Source organism: Lemur catta, chromosome 3 (genome assembly GCF_020740605.2).
Source record: "Lemur catta isolate mLemCat1 chromosome 3, mLemCat1.pri, whole genome shotgun sequence".
Classification (NCBI taxonomy): Eukaryota; Metazoa; Chordata; class Mammalia; order Primates; family Lemuridae; genus Lemur; species Lemur catta.
The window spans coordinates 91,563,262-91,578,608 of NC_059130.1; the positions used below are offsets into that span (position 1 = coordinate 91,563,262).

At 35.1% G+C, this 15,347-nt stretch overlaps 1 protein-coding gene across 3 annotated transcripts in view; it reads left to right on the forward strand.

Annotated features, from left to right (window-relative positions):
• The window catches only part of STIL (STIL centriolar assembly protein), a 59,791-nt gene that overhangs the window by 20,632 nt on the left and 23,812 nt on the right, over positions 1–15,347 (forward strand). For all 3 annotated transcript variants that reach the window (XM_045545468.1, XM_045545470.1, XM_045545469.1), the window contains 5 exons: positions 2,631–2,781; positions 3,856–3,965; positions 4,851–4,965; positions 7,264–8,232; positions 13,963–14,128. In XM_045545468.1, the coding sequence (XP_045401424.1) occupies positions 2,631–2,781; positions 3,856–3,965; positions 4,851–4,965; positions 7,264–8,232; positions 13,963–14,128 (1,511 nt within the window). The remainder of the gene's footprint in view (positions 1–2,630; positions 2,782–3,855; positions 3,966–4,850; positions 4,966–7,263; positions 8,233–13,962; positions 14,129–15,347) is intronic.

Consider the following 15,347-nt stretch of genomic DNA (forward strand, 5'->3'; position numbering starts at 1 on the left):
AGAGATAGGCAGTAAATGGAATAAGTGAAATAAAAATGATATTTTAAAAGGTAGGGGTGCTGTGGAGAAAAATAAAACCAGAGAGGAGGATGTTGTGTGTCTGAATGATAGAGAGTTGGAATTTTAAATAGGTAGTCAGGGAGGCAAAGACTTGAGGTGAGGGAGTAGACCATGTGGCTGTCTGGGGGCAGTGTCACAGGCACAGGACACATTAAGTGCAAAGGCCCCCGGTGAAAGATAACCTTGCATCTTCAAGGAACAGCAAGGAGGAGGACAGTGTGGCTAGAGAGGAGTGAGGGAAGGGAACAGTAGCAGCAGAGGAGTTCAGAGAGGTAAGTGGAAGGCCATTGTTAAACTTTTGATCTTTGCTAATCTGATAGATGAAAAATGATCTTTTCTAATGTTTTATAACCTGAACTTCCAGGAACTACCTATTCATATCTTTTGCCATTTTTCTCTTGGATTGTGCATCTTTTTCATATTGCTTTGTTTGTAAGAGTGCTCTCTCTCACTTTCTTTATACACACACACACACACACACACGTATATAATATATATTATAGAGAAATATATATTTGTAAATATATATGTAAGACATATCAAAGATTCCCCAACGCCCAGATTGTCATTTCATTTAACTTTGGTTAACAATATTTTTCCCAGACTTTTAAACAGTCATATTTATCAGTCTTTTTTCTGTCTTTAGAAGGGATTTGCCCACTCTAGGAATATTTATTGAAATAAAAAACCTCTTGTATTTTCTTCAGATGCTTTTATAGTTCTACTGTTTACATTTTACTTCAACTTTGCAAGATAATTTTATTTGCAGTAAGAAATTAAATGTTAGCTTTTGATGCTTTGTATGATTTAGTATAATTAAGTTTTATCATCAATTACTGATCATGCTTTAAGTTTGTATTGATAGTAAGTGTTCTGTAAAATTAATTTTGAAGCTCTCTTTTTGTTATTTGTTATTTTTGTTCAGTGTGAAGCATTAGGCAATTTCTTTGATACCAGTTTTTTTTTGTTTGTTTGAGACAGGGTCTCACTCCGTTGCCCAGCTAGAGTGCAGTGGCAGCATCCTAGCTTACTGCATCCAGTCTCAAACTCCTGATACCAGCACTCTTAATTACTGTTATAACTTAGGTTGGTACTTTGTGGCATTCTGAGTAGCAGTCTTATCTGACCCCAGAGAGAGGAATTAAGCAGAACAGATATTCTGCCTCCTCATCTTTCACTGCTTTGTTTTGTTGGTAGTGTAACATATCCCCAAATTATTTCTCATTCAATATTTTACATAGCAGAGATAATTACTAAAAATATTTTTAGATAGTTAGTTTTAGTGTATATTTTAAGGACTCTCAATGACTTTACAAATATTTGTTGAATCATTTAATGAATAATAAAATTAATGTTCATTTTATCAGTACTTAATAGTGAAATATTATAAATAATTTAAATATTCATTTTTAAAAGTCTAAGTGAATCAAGAATGGCACATCTACAAAATGAAATACTGGGTAGTCACTAAAGAAGAATAAGGGCTGGGCATGGTAGCTCACGCGTATAATCCCAGACTTTGGGGGGTCAAGGCAAAAGGATTGCTTGAGGCCAGGAGTTCAAGACCAGCCTGATGGCTGGGCGCGGTGGCTCACGCCTATAATCCTAGCATTCTGGGAGGCCGAGGCAGGAGGATCGCTCGAGGTCAGGAGTTCGAGACCAGCCTGAGCAAGAGTGAGACTCCGTCTCTACTAAAAATAGAAAGAAATTATCTGGCTAACTAAAAATATATATAGAAAAAAATTAGCTGGGCATGATGGCACATGCCTGTAATCCCAGCTACTCGGGAGGCTGAGGCAGTAGGATCGCTTAAGCCCAGGAGTTTGAGGTTGCTGTGAGCTAGGCTGACGCCACGACACTCTAGCTTGGGCAGCAGAGTGAGACTCTGTCTCAAAAAAAAAAAAAAGAAAGAAAGAAAGACCAGCCTTAGCAACATTGGGAGACTCTGTCTTTACAGAAATTAAAAAATTAGCCAGGCAAAGTGGCTAGTCCAGCTATTCAGGAGGCTGAGGCAGAATAGCTTGAGCCCAGAAGTTTGAGGTTGCAGTGAGCTATGATGATGCCACTGCTCTCTACCCTGGGCAATAGAGTGAGACCCTGTTTCAAAATAAATAAATAAATAAAATAAAAAAGAATAAGGAGGTCTGAGATATAATATAGAATATTGAAATGGAAAAAGATACAAAATAGATTGTCATATAAAAATTGTATTAGCAAACAGTGTGTGTGGCCCCATTTTTGTTGAATAAAATATTTCTATGTGCCTAAGGAAAAATTCTGGAAGTATATACACTAAACTGGAGAGTGGAGTAGGGTGGTTTTCATATTCTATTTCATACTTTCCCGTTATTTGGAGTTTTTACAAGGAATATGTATTTAATAATAAAATATATTTAAAAAATTAAAAATCAATAACATTAAAAAGCAAGCATAAATTTTCTCCCCAGATTTCTTCCAATAATTGGACTCTTTAATCAACCTATAAACTAGATTGGGAGATACCTATGGAGTTCTTTGAGTATAATTTTATCTTCCTTAAATTTTAATTAAATGGCATTTTTTTTGTCCAGGGTTTTTTCAGAATCTGGAAATTTCATCATAGTTCTCTATTCTGTGACACATAAGGAACCTGAGTTTTATGAATGCCTCCCTTGTGATGGCAAGATACCTGACCTTAAGTTTCAGTTACTAACCAGCAAGGAAACATTACATCTTTTCAAAGTAAGTGATTTGATTACCTGGTACCTTAATGATTTGATTACCTATTACATTAATAATTTGACCTAGTACATTAATGAGGGTTGCACTTTGGCAGTTTAAACCTAATAGCTTTTACTCTTTAAAATAGTAATTCAAACTATTAGACTTTGCTTATTTGCAATCAGTCTTACTGAATATTAATTTTATTCATTTGTGGTTAATTTTTGTTTTGTAAATCTTAGACCATGTCTTCAGAAGTATAATAGGGGATCAGAAGTTATCCACAGAATAATTTGCCTGTATTTTTCTAAAATCTTTGAAGAATAGTTTATTTGTTATATCATTTTATACCTTTGAGGATTAATTTTGTGATCTCAGTGTTTTCTTTATACTGACTGTGTTGTTTTAAAAACGTGGGAATAACAAATGGTTTTTCACACTTAAAGGTCAATATTTATGTGATATAATCCAAAGAATCAGAGATTGTTGCTATACCTAATAAAATACATAGAAATGCATCTAAGTGATGACCACAGAAAAGTAGGTCTCTGAAACTATCAGTGTCTTTATATAAAAACATTTGAAGACTACTTTTCAATAAAATGGTTATTTTAGTTCTCAGACCAATAATAAAGTATGTTCTTTATTTTTATTACAAAAATATTGAATACCTATAAATAACCATGTGTTTCCACTCAGATCTTATTTTGTGACTTCCTTGAGATCATTTATAGGTTATATCAGTTCATGAATCTGAGTTTTATGTTTTAATTATAAATATCATCTCAACTGAGATCTAATTATTTCTATTTGAGAGACACATATCATTTATCATTTTATTCTTTAGGTGGTATCTTCAGTTCATAGTTACTGTATTTACTAAATCTCTGCATTATGATACATTGACTAAGTTTTTACTTTCACTTATGTAGTAGGGAAAATGGACAGTTTTCAAAAGGAGGTTACAGTTACAGAAATCGAAAGTCTATGCCCCCCCTCCTTGCCCCAGTGTTTAAGAGCTATTTTTCATCTAAATAGAATTCTCTAGTGTTTTTCTATAAGTCAGATCTCAAAGTATGTCCCACTTCATTTCAGAATGTTGAACCTTCTAACAAAAATCTAATTCATTTTGAACTGAGTGCTGAAAGCCAAAATACCGAAACAGAGCTTTTCAACAAGACTTCCAAAAATGTTTCAGTTAAGAGGTAAAAGATCTTTTATTACTATGTATGATTTATAAAATTATATTCATTTGTTTTTGCTGAGTAATTAAAATAAATCTCCAATTTTTTGATGAAACTATTTACAAATTTTATGTACCATAGATGTCTTTGCTTTAAGTGCATTCCTTCATATTAACTAGGAAGTTGCATGATAATTTTAATGAAGTGACAGCTCTAATATGGTTTTTATTTGAGTTGATTTATTATATAGGAAAAACAAAATATTTGTCAAGAAATGAAGTTGCTTAGAAGGACACATCCTGTTTTTGTTTAGTACCTTGTGTTCTTTCCTTCTGTGTAGTTTTAAATCTGGACCTATCAGATAAACTACTGTAAAAACAACTCCTCTACCTAGAAACCCAAACAGGCAAAAAACAAAACAAAACTTTTAAAACAAATACACTTAAAGAATATTAATTAAATAAGGGCTACCACAGATATAAGTACATAGGAAAATATAATTCCTTATTTGGTTTTCCTACTTAACATGGTGTATAATATAGTGAGTACATGTCTCTATTGCCAAATTATAATTTTTTTTGACAGCAAATGCTAATTATTTATTTCTACATTCATCAAAGTGATCAACCAGAAGGTGCCCAGTGACTGTTGATTTATTTTGACATTAACAATATAAGGTTGAACCTGCCATGATCAGGCAAATGGGATAGTTTAATAAGCATGAGTCTGACTGGGCCATCTTTCCTGGTCAGTTAACATCGGCCTGAAAAATAAAATAATCTGTGGTTGTCAGATACTAAATTAAATGATTCAAATACTACTGTGACCTATTAAAGGACTTTATTCAATTTCAAGAACGAACACAGATTACTGAAGGATTTTCTTATCTCTTCTTTTATACTTTAGGTCTTCCCAAAAGTTATCTCCTGGGAAAATGCCAGTAAATGATCACGATTCTGGTGTTGAAGATGAAGATTTTTCCCCAAGACCAATTCCTAGTCCTCATCCAGTGAGTCAAAAGGTATCACTGATCTTATAATGAATTCACCTTTGTAGTTAGAGACATAAAAGTCTCATCATATTAAAGCAGTAAATATTACTACCTAAAACTTACTATCATTCTGGCAAGGCACAGTGACTCACATCTGTAATCCCAGCACTTTGGAAAGCTAAGGTGGGAGGATCACTTGGGGCCAGGAGTTCTAGGCTACAGTGAGCTATGATTGTCCCACTGCCCTCCAGCCTGGGTGACAGAATGAGACCCCGTCTCTTTAAAAAAAAGTATCATTCTAAGGTATGTCTAGCTATGTATATCTATATGGTTATATCTATAGAGAGATACAAATACCTCACAAGTACATATAATTATTATATGTAATTAAATATACATATATACACATGTAATATATATGTAAAAGTACATATAATTATTTCTAGAGAAAACTGAGACATAAATTGGTTAAGTTACCTAGTAACTAGTAAGTAGTAAAGCTGGGATTCTAATCTAGGATGTTTGTTTTTAGAATCTGGTGTTTTTAACAACCTTATAGACTCAACATTCTATACTATCATGAGAGCTTCACATTGGTTTTTATTACTATTGAGAAAGCATTCTACCTACTTTGAGAGGTTAATCATTGATAAACCTGTCATAATTTTTGATTGCCACCAACTAGTGAGTTATTTTAGAATTGTTGTTTACCTTAACTGGACTGATTTTTTTATTTTAGAAGAAAAGGAATGGGAAAGATTTTTAAAAATTAATATCAAATTATAACCAAATTTACCACAGCAAGTATTAGGTCATTAAATATCTGATTTCAAATTAAAAGTTTATTATATCTCAAACAAGAAGCAGTATAATTAATCAAACTATGCGCTTAAAGTATTGACACAGTTTTGCCATCTATATGGTAGCTTGTTTATGCCAGCAGCAAAGAAGCCTGGAGAGTGAGTGGCAATGAAATCGCGAAAGGTGTTCTCCACAGTTTTTTGAGAACTGAATATTTTTCCTTGCAAGAAGTGATGTAAAGCCTGGAAGAAGTGGTAGTCAGTTGGTGCAAGTTCTGGTGAATATGGTGGATGATAAGAGTTTCTAAGTCCAGTCTCTGTAATTTGAGCAGTTTTATTTGTGCAACATGTGGTCGAGTGTTAATCTTGCAAGAGGATAGGCCTGTCTCTAATGACCAGTCTCGGCTGCTTAATCGCAAGCATCCTCATCATTTTGTCCAATTGGATGCAGTAGACATCCGCTGTAATCGACTGACCAGGTTTCATGAAGCTATAATGGATAATACCAGTGCTGGACCACCAAACAGACACCATTAGCTTTTTCTGATGAATATTTGGTTTGGGACTGTGTTTTGGCACTTCATCTTTATCCAGCCATTGTGCTGAATGTTTGTGATTGTCAAAAAGAATCCATTTTTCATCACACATAACAATACAGTGTAGAAATGGTTCCCCTTTATGTCATGACAGCAAAGAAAGGCAAACTTGAAGAAGATTTCTCTTTTGACACTCATTTAATTCATATGGTACCCAACTATCCAGCTTCTTTACCTTGCCTATTTGTTTCAAATGGTCCAATATTGTTGGAATAGTAACGTTAAACCTTGCTACTAATTCACACATAGGTTGAGATGGATTCACTTCCACTACAGCTTTCATGTCATCATTATCCACCTTGGTCTCAGGTCGCCCACATGGCTCATTTTCAAGATTAAACTCACCAAAATGGAACTTCTCAAGCCATCCATGTACTGTGCATTTATTAGCCACATCCTTCCCAAACACTTGGTTGATATTTTTAGCCATCCGTGCAGCGTTGGTTCTACAACAGAACTCATATTCGAAAATGAGTTCGAATTCGACACAAATTTTTGACTTATCCATGGTTCCACAAAAATTGCTCTAAAAAAAAATTCGAAAGATAATCACAAGCCAAACTATGTGTTTAAAAGAATGAGGATACACCTTCACAATAAAAATAAAAGAAGTGTCAAATTGAAATGTCAGAGATATCAACTGTGATCTAAGCAGTGTTAGTGTTCTAATAAACTGAGTTCCACTATTAAATGAATTTTAGAAATGCTTATTTGTATTCTTTGAGGGCAAGGACCTTGTTTATTTTGCTCACAATAGTATTCCTAATGCCTAGCACATGGAAGATCTCCAGAAGATATTTGCTGATGGTCTAAATAAAGAATGAACACTTTTTAGTATGTAATTAGATATACTTTGGGGAATACTGGTCTAAGGAAGATAAAGCATATGTCTTTCTCCTAAAAAATACTTTCTTCCTCTTTCCCATTTATAGATTTCTAAGATTCAACCTTCAGTTCCTGAACTTTCGCTTGTATTGGATGGCAATTTCATAGACTCAAACCCTCCACCTAATCCACTGGAAAGAGTGAATAATGAAAATCCTCCTTTGTCGATTAACCACTCTGACCACTTGAAGCCATTGCAACCCCAGCTTTATGATGAGGAATGCAGCCAAGAAACTGAAGCTGAAGAGCCTTCCTTGAGAGGGATACCAAGTCAGTTAAACCAGGGCACTACCCTTTTGAGACACTGTGAAGTAAGACAACCATCTACATGTAAGAAAGGGAACCCCCATATCAGGAACAGTGTTAAACCACCTTCTCATAATGAGCCATCTCATGGTATGTTTGAAAAGCTTCAAGCAGTTTCTTCTGGAAATGTACAAAAAGAAGAGTATCCTATAAGACCCTCCACGTTTAATTCTAGACAATCTTCTCTTGCCCCACAGTCCCACTCACAAAATTTTGTTTTTTCACCCCATAATTCAAGAAGACCAGTGGAACTTCAGATATCTACTCCCCCACCACCATCTTACTATTCCACAAATGTTTGCAGTTGTTGTCAGCATCATAGCCATATTCAGTATAGTCCAATAAATTCTTGGCAAGGAATAAATACAGTTGGATCTATTCAAGACCTCCAGTCTGAAACCCTTCAAAAGCATGCATTATTTCACCCAAGTGGATGTCCAGCTCTATACCATAATGCATTCTATTCTTCAAGTAGTCCTATAGCCTTGAGACCTCAGGGAGACATGGACGGTTGTTCTTCACACAGCAATGTAGAGCCATTACCTGTGGCGAGACTGCCTTCACATGTGGACTCATGTAACCCACAGCCTTGCACAGTGTGTGTACACATGCCCAAGACTAAGTCAGATAATGGAATGATGGGACTGTCTCCAGATGCATATCGGTTCCTCACAGAACAAGACAGACAGCTGAGACTACTTCAGGCACAGGTTTGCTTGGAGCTTTCTTAGTTTTGTTAAATTCTTGGTATTAATGTGGTTTCTTAAAAACTGGCAAATCTCTTTAGTAATTACATTTTATAGAATAGAATTGTGGAATGTCAGAACCAGAAGGGATCTTCGAAACTGAGTTCTAGTCCCTCTTACTTGACAGATAAATATTAGTAAAATGAGCTCTAGACAGAGAATAATTTAAGCTAATGCCACACTGCTAGTTAGTAGTAGAACCAGGACTAGAAAGCAAGTTTTCTATCTTTCTTTCTTTTCTTTCTTTTCTCTCTTTCTTTATGCTGTGCATATTGTAACTTACAATATAATTGCATTTTTATTTCATTTTTTTGCCCCTAATGAAAACTCTATTATAATTTACTAAACCTTTATATACAACTAAATATAAAGGCTGGACAGTAGATTCTAATAAGTCTCTAGATTGTCAACCCTATAGTATGTATACTAACCCTTAGCCAGTGTGTCGTAAGGGAATAGTTGTAGCATCTTTCTCTGTACCTATACTGCACTTGTTCCACTCATTTTATTCTGAAATGTTTCCTTTCTTCAAGGCCTTTAATGCAGAGTTCTTAGTCTTAAGTATGTCCTTGGGCAGAGTTTAGTCTGTAAGTATTGTGTCTTTTTTTTCTTGTCTCACAGACATTCTTCTTCCACATACATACCCTAAACCAATTGTCCTTCTCTTTCCCCCAGTACCAGTGGGAACAACCTGAAATGTATTCTTTAATTTTTTTGCATTATCTAATCACTATGCAAATATATGTATAATGTGCATATATATACATGTAATGTTTTTAGAAATCTTTGTTTTGTAGAATTGGAGTCTTAGCATTTGCATTTTGCTAAAAAGGACAATGACATTTTTCAATTCTGCTTAAAAACACTTTGGTTAGGAACACCTGAGAAAAATTTAGCTTTGCTGTTTTTTAAACCTAGAAAAATTCTTTGAAATTATAAAATATAAATTACATTTTAACAAATCATTATAAATACGTAGCAGAAATTTTAATATAGCTAAATATTTTCACATTGAAAAAAATTCTTTCTCATTTTTATTTCCTGTCTTCAAAAGAATACTAATTAGAGGCTAAAAGGATTAATCATTTAAGCTATTTAGAAATCTTAGTTACTTGGGATTAGTATACTTTAAAAAAAATTATTTTATTTTATTTTATTTTATTTATTTATTTTTTTGGCAGGGGAGAGAGAGAGTCCTGCTCTGTCGTCTGGGGTAGAGTACAGTGGCATCATCATAGCTTACTGCAACCTCAAAACTCCTGGGCTTAAGTGATCCTCTTGCCTCAGCCTCCCAAGTAGCTGGGACTATAGGCACACGCCACCACACACAACTACTTTTTCTATTTTTGGTAGAGATGAGATCTTGCTCAGGCTGGTTTCAAATTCCTGAGCTCAAATGGTCTTCCTACTTTAGCCTACCAGAGTGCTGGGATTACAGGCATGAGCCACCATGCACGGCTGGGATTTGTATATTTAAAATGTGATATTATAGACCACAGGCCCTGGTCTACATTATCTGAGTCATTATACTTGGAGAATACAGAATATGATTTAGAAAATATCTCTGTGATAAATACACATAATATTTTCCTATTATGTGAATTTTTAAAAAAAATGTCTTTAGGTACCTTTTTTAAAAAAGTATCTTAGGGCCAGGCACGGTGGCTCATGCCTGTAATCCTAGCACTCTGGGAGGCCGAGGCGGGTGGATCGCTCGAGGTCAGGAGTTCGAGACCAGCCTGAGCAAGAGCGAGACCCCATCTCTACTAAAAATAGAAATAAATTATCTGGACAACTAAAAGTATATATAGAAAAAATGAGCCGGGCGTGGTGGCGCATGCCTGTAGTCCCAGCTACTCGGGAGACTGAGGCAGTAGGATCGCTTAAGCCCAGGAGTTTCAGGTTGCTGTGAGCTAGGCTGACGCCACGGCACTCACTCTAGCCCAGGCAACAAAGTGAGACTCTGTCTCAAAAAAAAAAAAGTATCTTAGACTTTTCTATATAAATACATATAGCACTGCCTTATTCTGCATAGATTTCTGTTATAAGATGAATACCAAATTTTCTAATTGTTTTCCTATTGACCATTTCAACAGTTTGAAGTTTCTGCTATTGCAAACAATGCAGCAGTGAGCATCCTTACACTTTGCAGCTAACTGCATATGTGCAAGTGTCTCTGTACCATAGATTCCTAGAGGTAAAATTGTGATGGCAAAGGGAACATATACTTTAAATGTTCATAGATACACAAACTTGTTCCTGCTCTGGCATTCCAAGTCTCATTTTTGGTGTAGGCGTTAAGGAAGTGGGGTCTGGTATCAGACTCCTTGGATTCTAATCCAATTTCTGGGTAACATAAGGTATGCAATTTTGGACAAGTTACCTTATCTCTCTCATTTCAGTTTTCCCATGTACAAAACAGGGACATACATAAATTGTGTGGAGTTCTAAGGATTGAATGAGTTACTAGGTAAGAGCTTAGAATACTAGGTAAAGAGCTTAGTATACCGTATAATTAGTGCTCAGTAGATGTTAACTATTAATGTAGTAACAAGCTCCAGAGAGGGAGCTTACATTCAACAGTTTTCTTAGCACCTTGAATAGTACTTGACACGTAACAGTTGCTTAATATATATTTTGTTACTTGAATGAATGAAAATGGCCACCAGAAAGGTTATGCCAATTTTTTACCCCAAAACTATTTTCCACATCTCCAACATTGGGCACATCAAACTCTTAAATTATCATTCTTTTAAATAGAAATTGTTTTGATTTCCATTGTATTTTTATAAGTAATATTGATTATTTTTAGGAGCTCACTGTATATTAAGAAAATTGGTCCTTCATCATATATATGTGGTATTTCTTACAGTTGGTCTTAAGTGTTTTGTATTTTAACCATTTGTTTTGTACAGAATATTCCAGTTTAGATATAGTTAAATTTATCAATCATTTTCTTTCTGGGTTTTATATTAGGTTTAGAAAAGATTTCTCCCCTTCAAGATTATAAAAAATTTTATCTTTTTATTAATGATTAGAAATCCATTTTTATTTTTACTTTATTGCTTGATCGAGACAGGGTCTCCCTCTGTTGCCCAGGCTGGAGTGCAGTGACAAGATCATACCTCACTGCAACCTCAAACTCCTGGGCTCAAGCAATCCTCCCACCCAACCTCCCTGAGTAACTGGGACTACAGGTGCATGCCACTGCACCCACCTGATTTTTCTATATTTTGCAGAGATAGGATCTCGCTATGTTGCTCAGACTGGTCTGAAACTCCTGGGCTTAAATAGTCCTCCCACCTTGGCTCGGATTACGGGCATCAGCCACTATGCCTAGCCTCTGCTCCATTGATTGGCTTATCTGTTCCAGCACTGGTTACCATTTGATTTAATCACTATGGCTTTATAAGGTATTTTAATATTGTAATCTAAATGCCTTTTTTTTTAAATGAACGAGACAGAGCTTGAGGAGAGGAACTTGATAATACTGAACTCCTTTTGCCAAGTAATCCTTAAAAGTTCTGAAAAAGAAAGAGTACTAGCTCTTTCAAATGCTAAAGTACATTATAAAACTTCAGTGACCAATGTATTAAAATATTAAAAACTATAAATAAAGGTAATAGATGAAAATACATATATTTTTTGAGACAGGGTCTCACTCTATTACCTGGGCTAGAGTGCAGTGACATCATCACAGCTCACTGTAACCTCAAACTCTTCAAGCAGTCCTCCTGCCTCAGCCTCCCAAGTAGCTGGGACTATAGGTGCATACCACCACACCTGGCTAATTTTTCTGTTCTTTGTACAGACAGTGTCTCGATATATTGTTCACGCTAGTCTCAAAGTCTTGGGCTAAAGCAATCCTGCCTCGACTTCCCAAAATGCTAGGATTGCAGGTGTGAGCCACCACCCCCAGCCTTTAAAACAAACTAACTGAATGATTTTAGGCCATGAATGTGTATAAGTCTCTTACTGAGTGTTTCATATGTGATCTCTCTAAACCACACTTTTCTCATCTATAAAATGGGAGAGATGATTGGTATTATATGTAGATTTGAAAGCTAATTCAAATATATTTATATAATATACATTATATTCGATTATATTTAATATATATATAAATTGCTTAGTATAGGACCTGGCTGTAAAAATAAGCACTTAACAAATTACAAGCATTTTATTTGTATCTTTTAATATTTACAGCAACCTTAGTTTTAGATGATATGAAGCTCATAGTGTTTAATAACTTTTCCAAAACATAGCTGAGTAGGATTTAAACTTATAGCCACATGACCCGAAAGCCCTTGCTCAAACTGCTATAAATACATGTGCTATTTTAAATTATTAATACAGTTTATATTTCTACTGACCTTAATAATTTATTGATAATACGTACTTTCCTATGTTAATAAGGTTAATCCACTAAAATTAAGTAGATTAATTGAACACGATAGTGCTATTTATAGGGAAATAGAAAACCACAGTGTTTACAAAAGGAGGCTCTTTGACTTCTAGATATATGCCCAAGAGAAATGAAAAAATATGTCCACACAAAAGTCTGTATATAAATGATCATAGCAGCATTATTCATAATAGCTAAAAGTGGAAACAACCTAAATGTCTGTCAACTGATGAATGGATAAATACAATGTGACATACCCATATAATGGAATATTATTCAGCAATCAAAAGCAATAAAGTATTAATAAATGCTACAACATGGTTGAACCTTGAAAACATGCTAAGTGAGAGAAGATAGGTACAAGGCCGCAATATGGTTCTGTTCATATGAAATGTTGAGAATAGCCAAATCCAGAGAGATACAAAGTATATTAGTGGTTGCCAGAGGCTGTGGAGAAGGCCAATGGGAAATGACTGCTAATGGGTGCAAAGATTTCTGGGGGAGTTGATGAAAATGTTCTGGAATTAGATAGTGATAATATTTGCAAACTTGCGAACATTTTAAAAACCACTGAATTGTATGATTTCATGGTATGTGAATTACATCTCAATTTAAAAAGGAAGAAGGGAGGTTTTTAGTGTTTGCACCTCAGCTTTGCTGCTTGTTAGTTATATGACCTGGACAAATACCTTAACTTTTCATTACCTCAAGTTTTTTATCTGTAAAATAAGCCTAATAATAGTAGCACACTCTTCACAGGTTGTTTTAAAAATTATACATAAAAGCTCATAGCATAGTATCTTGCCAACAAGAAGCACTCAGTAAGTGTTGTTATTAGTATTTCCAGTTTCAGCATGCCAAATATGGGCAATTCTGATTAACCTTTCTAAGAAGAATCTTGTGTAAAATGTTCAGTATTTGGTACATGGAGTCAGAGTATACCTCCAGTCTAACTTTTGGTTTTTAAGTGTAATAGGAATAAAATGGTGGTTTGAAGTATTAATTATTCAGACTTTTCTATATGAGTGTCAGTTTATAAATACTAATCTAAACATCTATGTGTTTCACTTTTCAGTTTATATTAATACTGAAAGTGCTTCTTAATAACTACTGATAATGCCTTTCTACAATGAATAAGTTTTATGGTATGATCTAATTGAAATGTGAGAAAATAGAGTTAAAAGTCAGTTTTTTATAACTGGGGCATTTTGTATTTCATTATTATACTCTGCTGCCAGTTTTGTTGATTACTTCACTGTTGGTTTAAAGTATGTTTTTAATTGATACAGATTCAGCGTTTATTAGAAGCACAGTCTCTGAATCCCTGTTCCCCTAAGACAACCGCTGTTGAAGACACAGTGCAAGCTGCAAGACAAATGGAGTTAGTTTCCATGGAAGCACAATCTTCTCCTGGCTTGCACATGAAAAAAAGTGTAAGCATTGCTGTGAGCACAGGTAATTTCATTTTTTTATTTGTAAGAAAATTTTTAAAAGTGATTTTTACATCTGATTTTTAAATTTTTACATTGAGATTGGTACACAGTACAGTAGAACCAAAACCAAGGTGATGAGAGTATTACTTAAGTCTTTGTGTAATTTTAAAAACTACACCTGAAAAACATATGAAATCATACAATATGATACATTGTTTGGTTTTGCTACTTTTATAGCTGGACCCAATTCTAAATAAGCGGGATCAGGGAAGGTTTCATCTATGCAGTGTTACTGAGTCTTGATCTTAAAGGGTATGTAGGATTTCAGTAGGTGGAGTTGAAGGATGTGAGAACAGAATGGGTAAAGAAAATAATATGGGCTCAGTGAGAAAACATAGAGCTTTAAGTTATAGTTTTGGTGGTGATAAGAATGAAGAGAAGGAGTCATGTAGGGTGTTGCTAAGATTTGTTAACTATTTGGATGTCACAGTTGGGGAAGATCGAGGACTGAAAAGTTACTCCGGCTAAATGCAATGCGGTATCCGGAATGGATCCTGGAACAGATAAAGGACGTTAGTGGAAAAATCGATGAAGTCCATATAAAGCCTGGAGTTTAATTAACAGTAATATACTATGTTGGTTTCTTTTTTTTTTTTTTTGAGACAGAGTCTCGCTTTTGTTGCCCAGGCTAGAATGAGTGCTGTGGCGTCAGCCTAGCTCACAGCAACTTCAGACTCCTTGGCTTAAGCGATCCTACTGCCTCAGCCTCCCGAGTAGCTGGGACTACAGGCATGTGCCACTATGCCCGGCTAATCTTTTCTATATAGATTTTTAGTTGGCCATATAATTCTTCTATTTTTAGTAGAGACGGGGTCTCGCTCTTGCTCAGGCTGGTCTCGAACTCCTGACCTCAAGCGATCCACCCGCCTCGGCCTTCCAGAGGGCTAGGGTTACAGGCGTGAGCCACTGCGCCCAGCCTATGTTGGTTTCTTGATTTTGACAAATAATATATTGGTAATGTAAGATGTTAACATAAGGGGAAACTGGATGAGGGGTATGTGGGAACCTTATATGTTTGTGTAAATCTAGAATTATTCCAAAATTAAGTTTATTAAAGATAAAAATAAAAAGTACTCTAGGATTTTAAGTCTGGATGACAGGGGAGAATGGTAGTAGCATTAAGCACAGAGAGACAAGTTAGAGAAGCAGAGGAGAGAGGATGAAATCAGTCTCTAAGTATC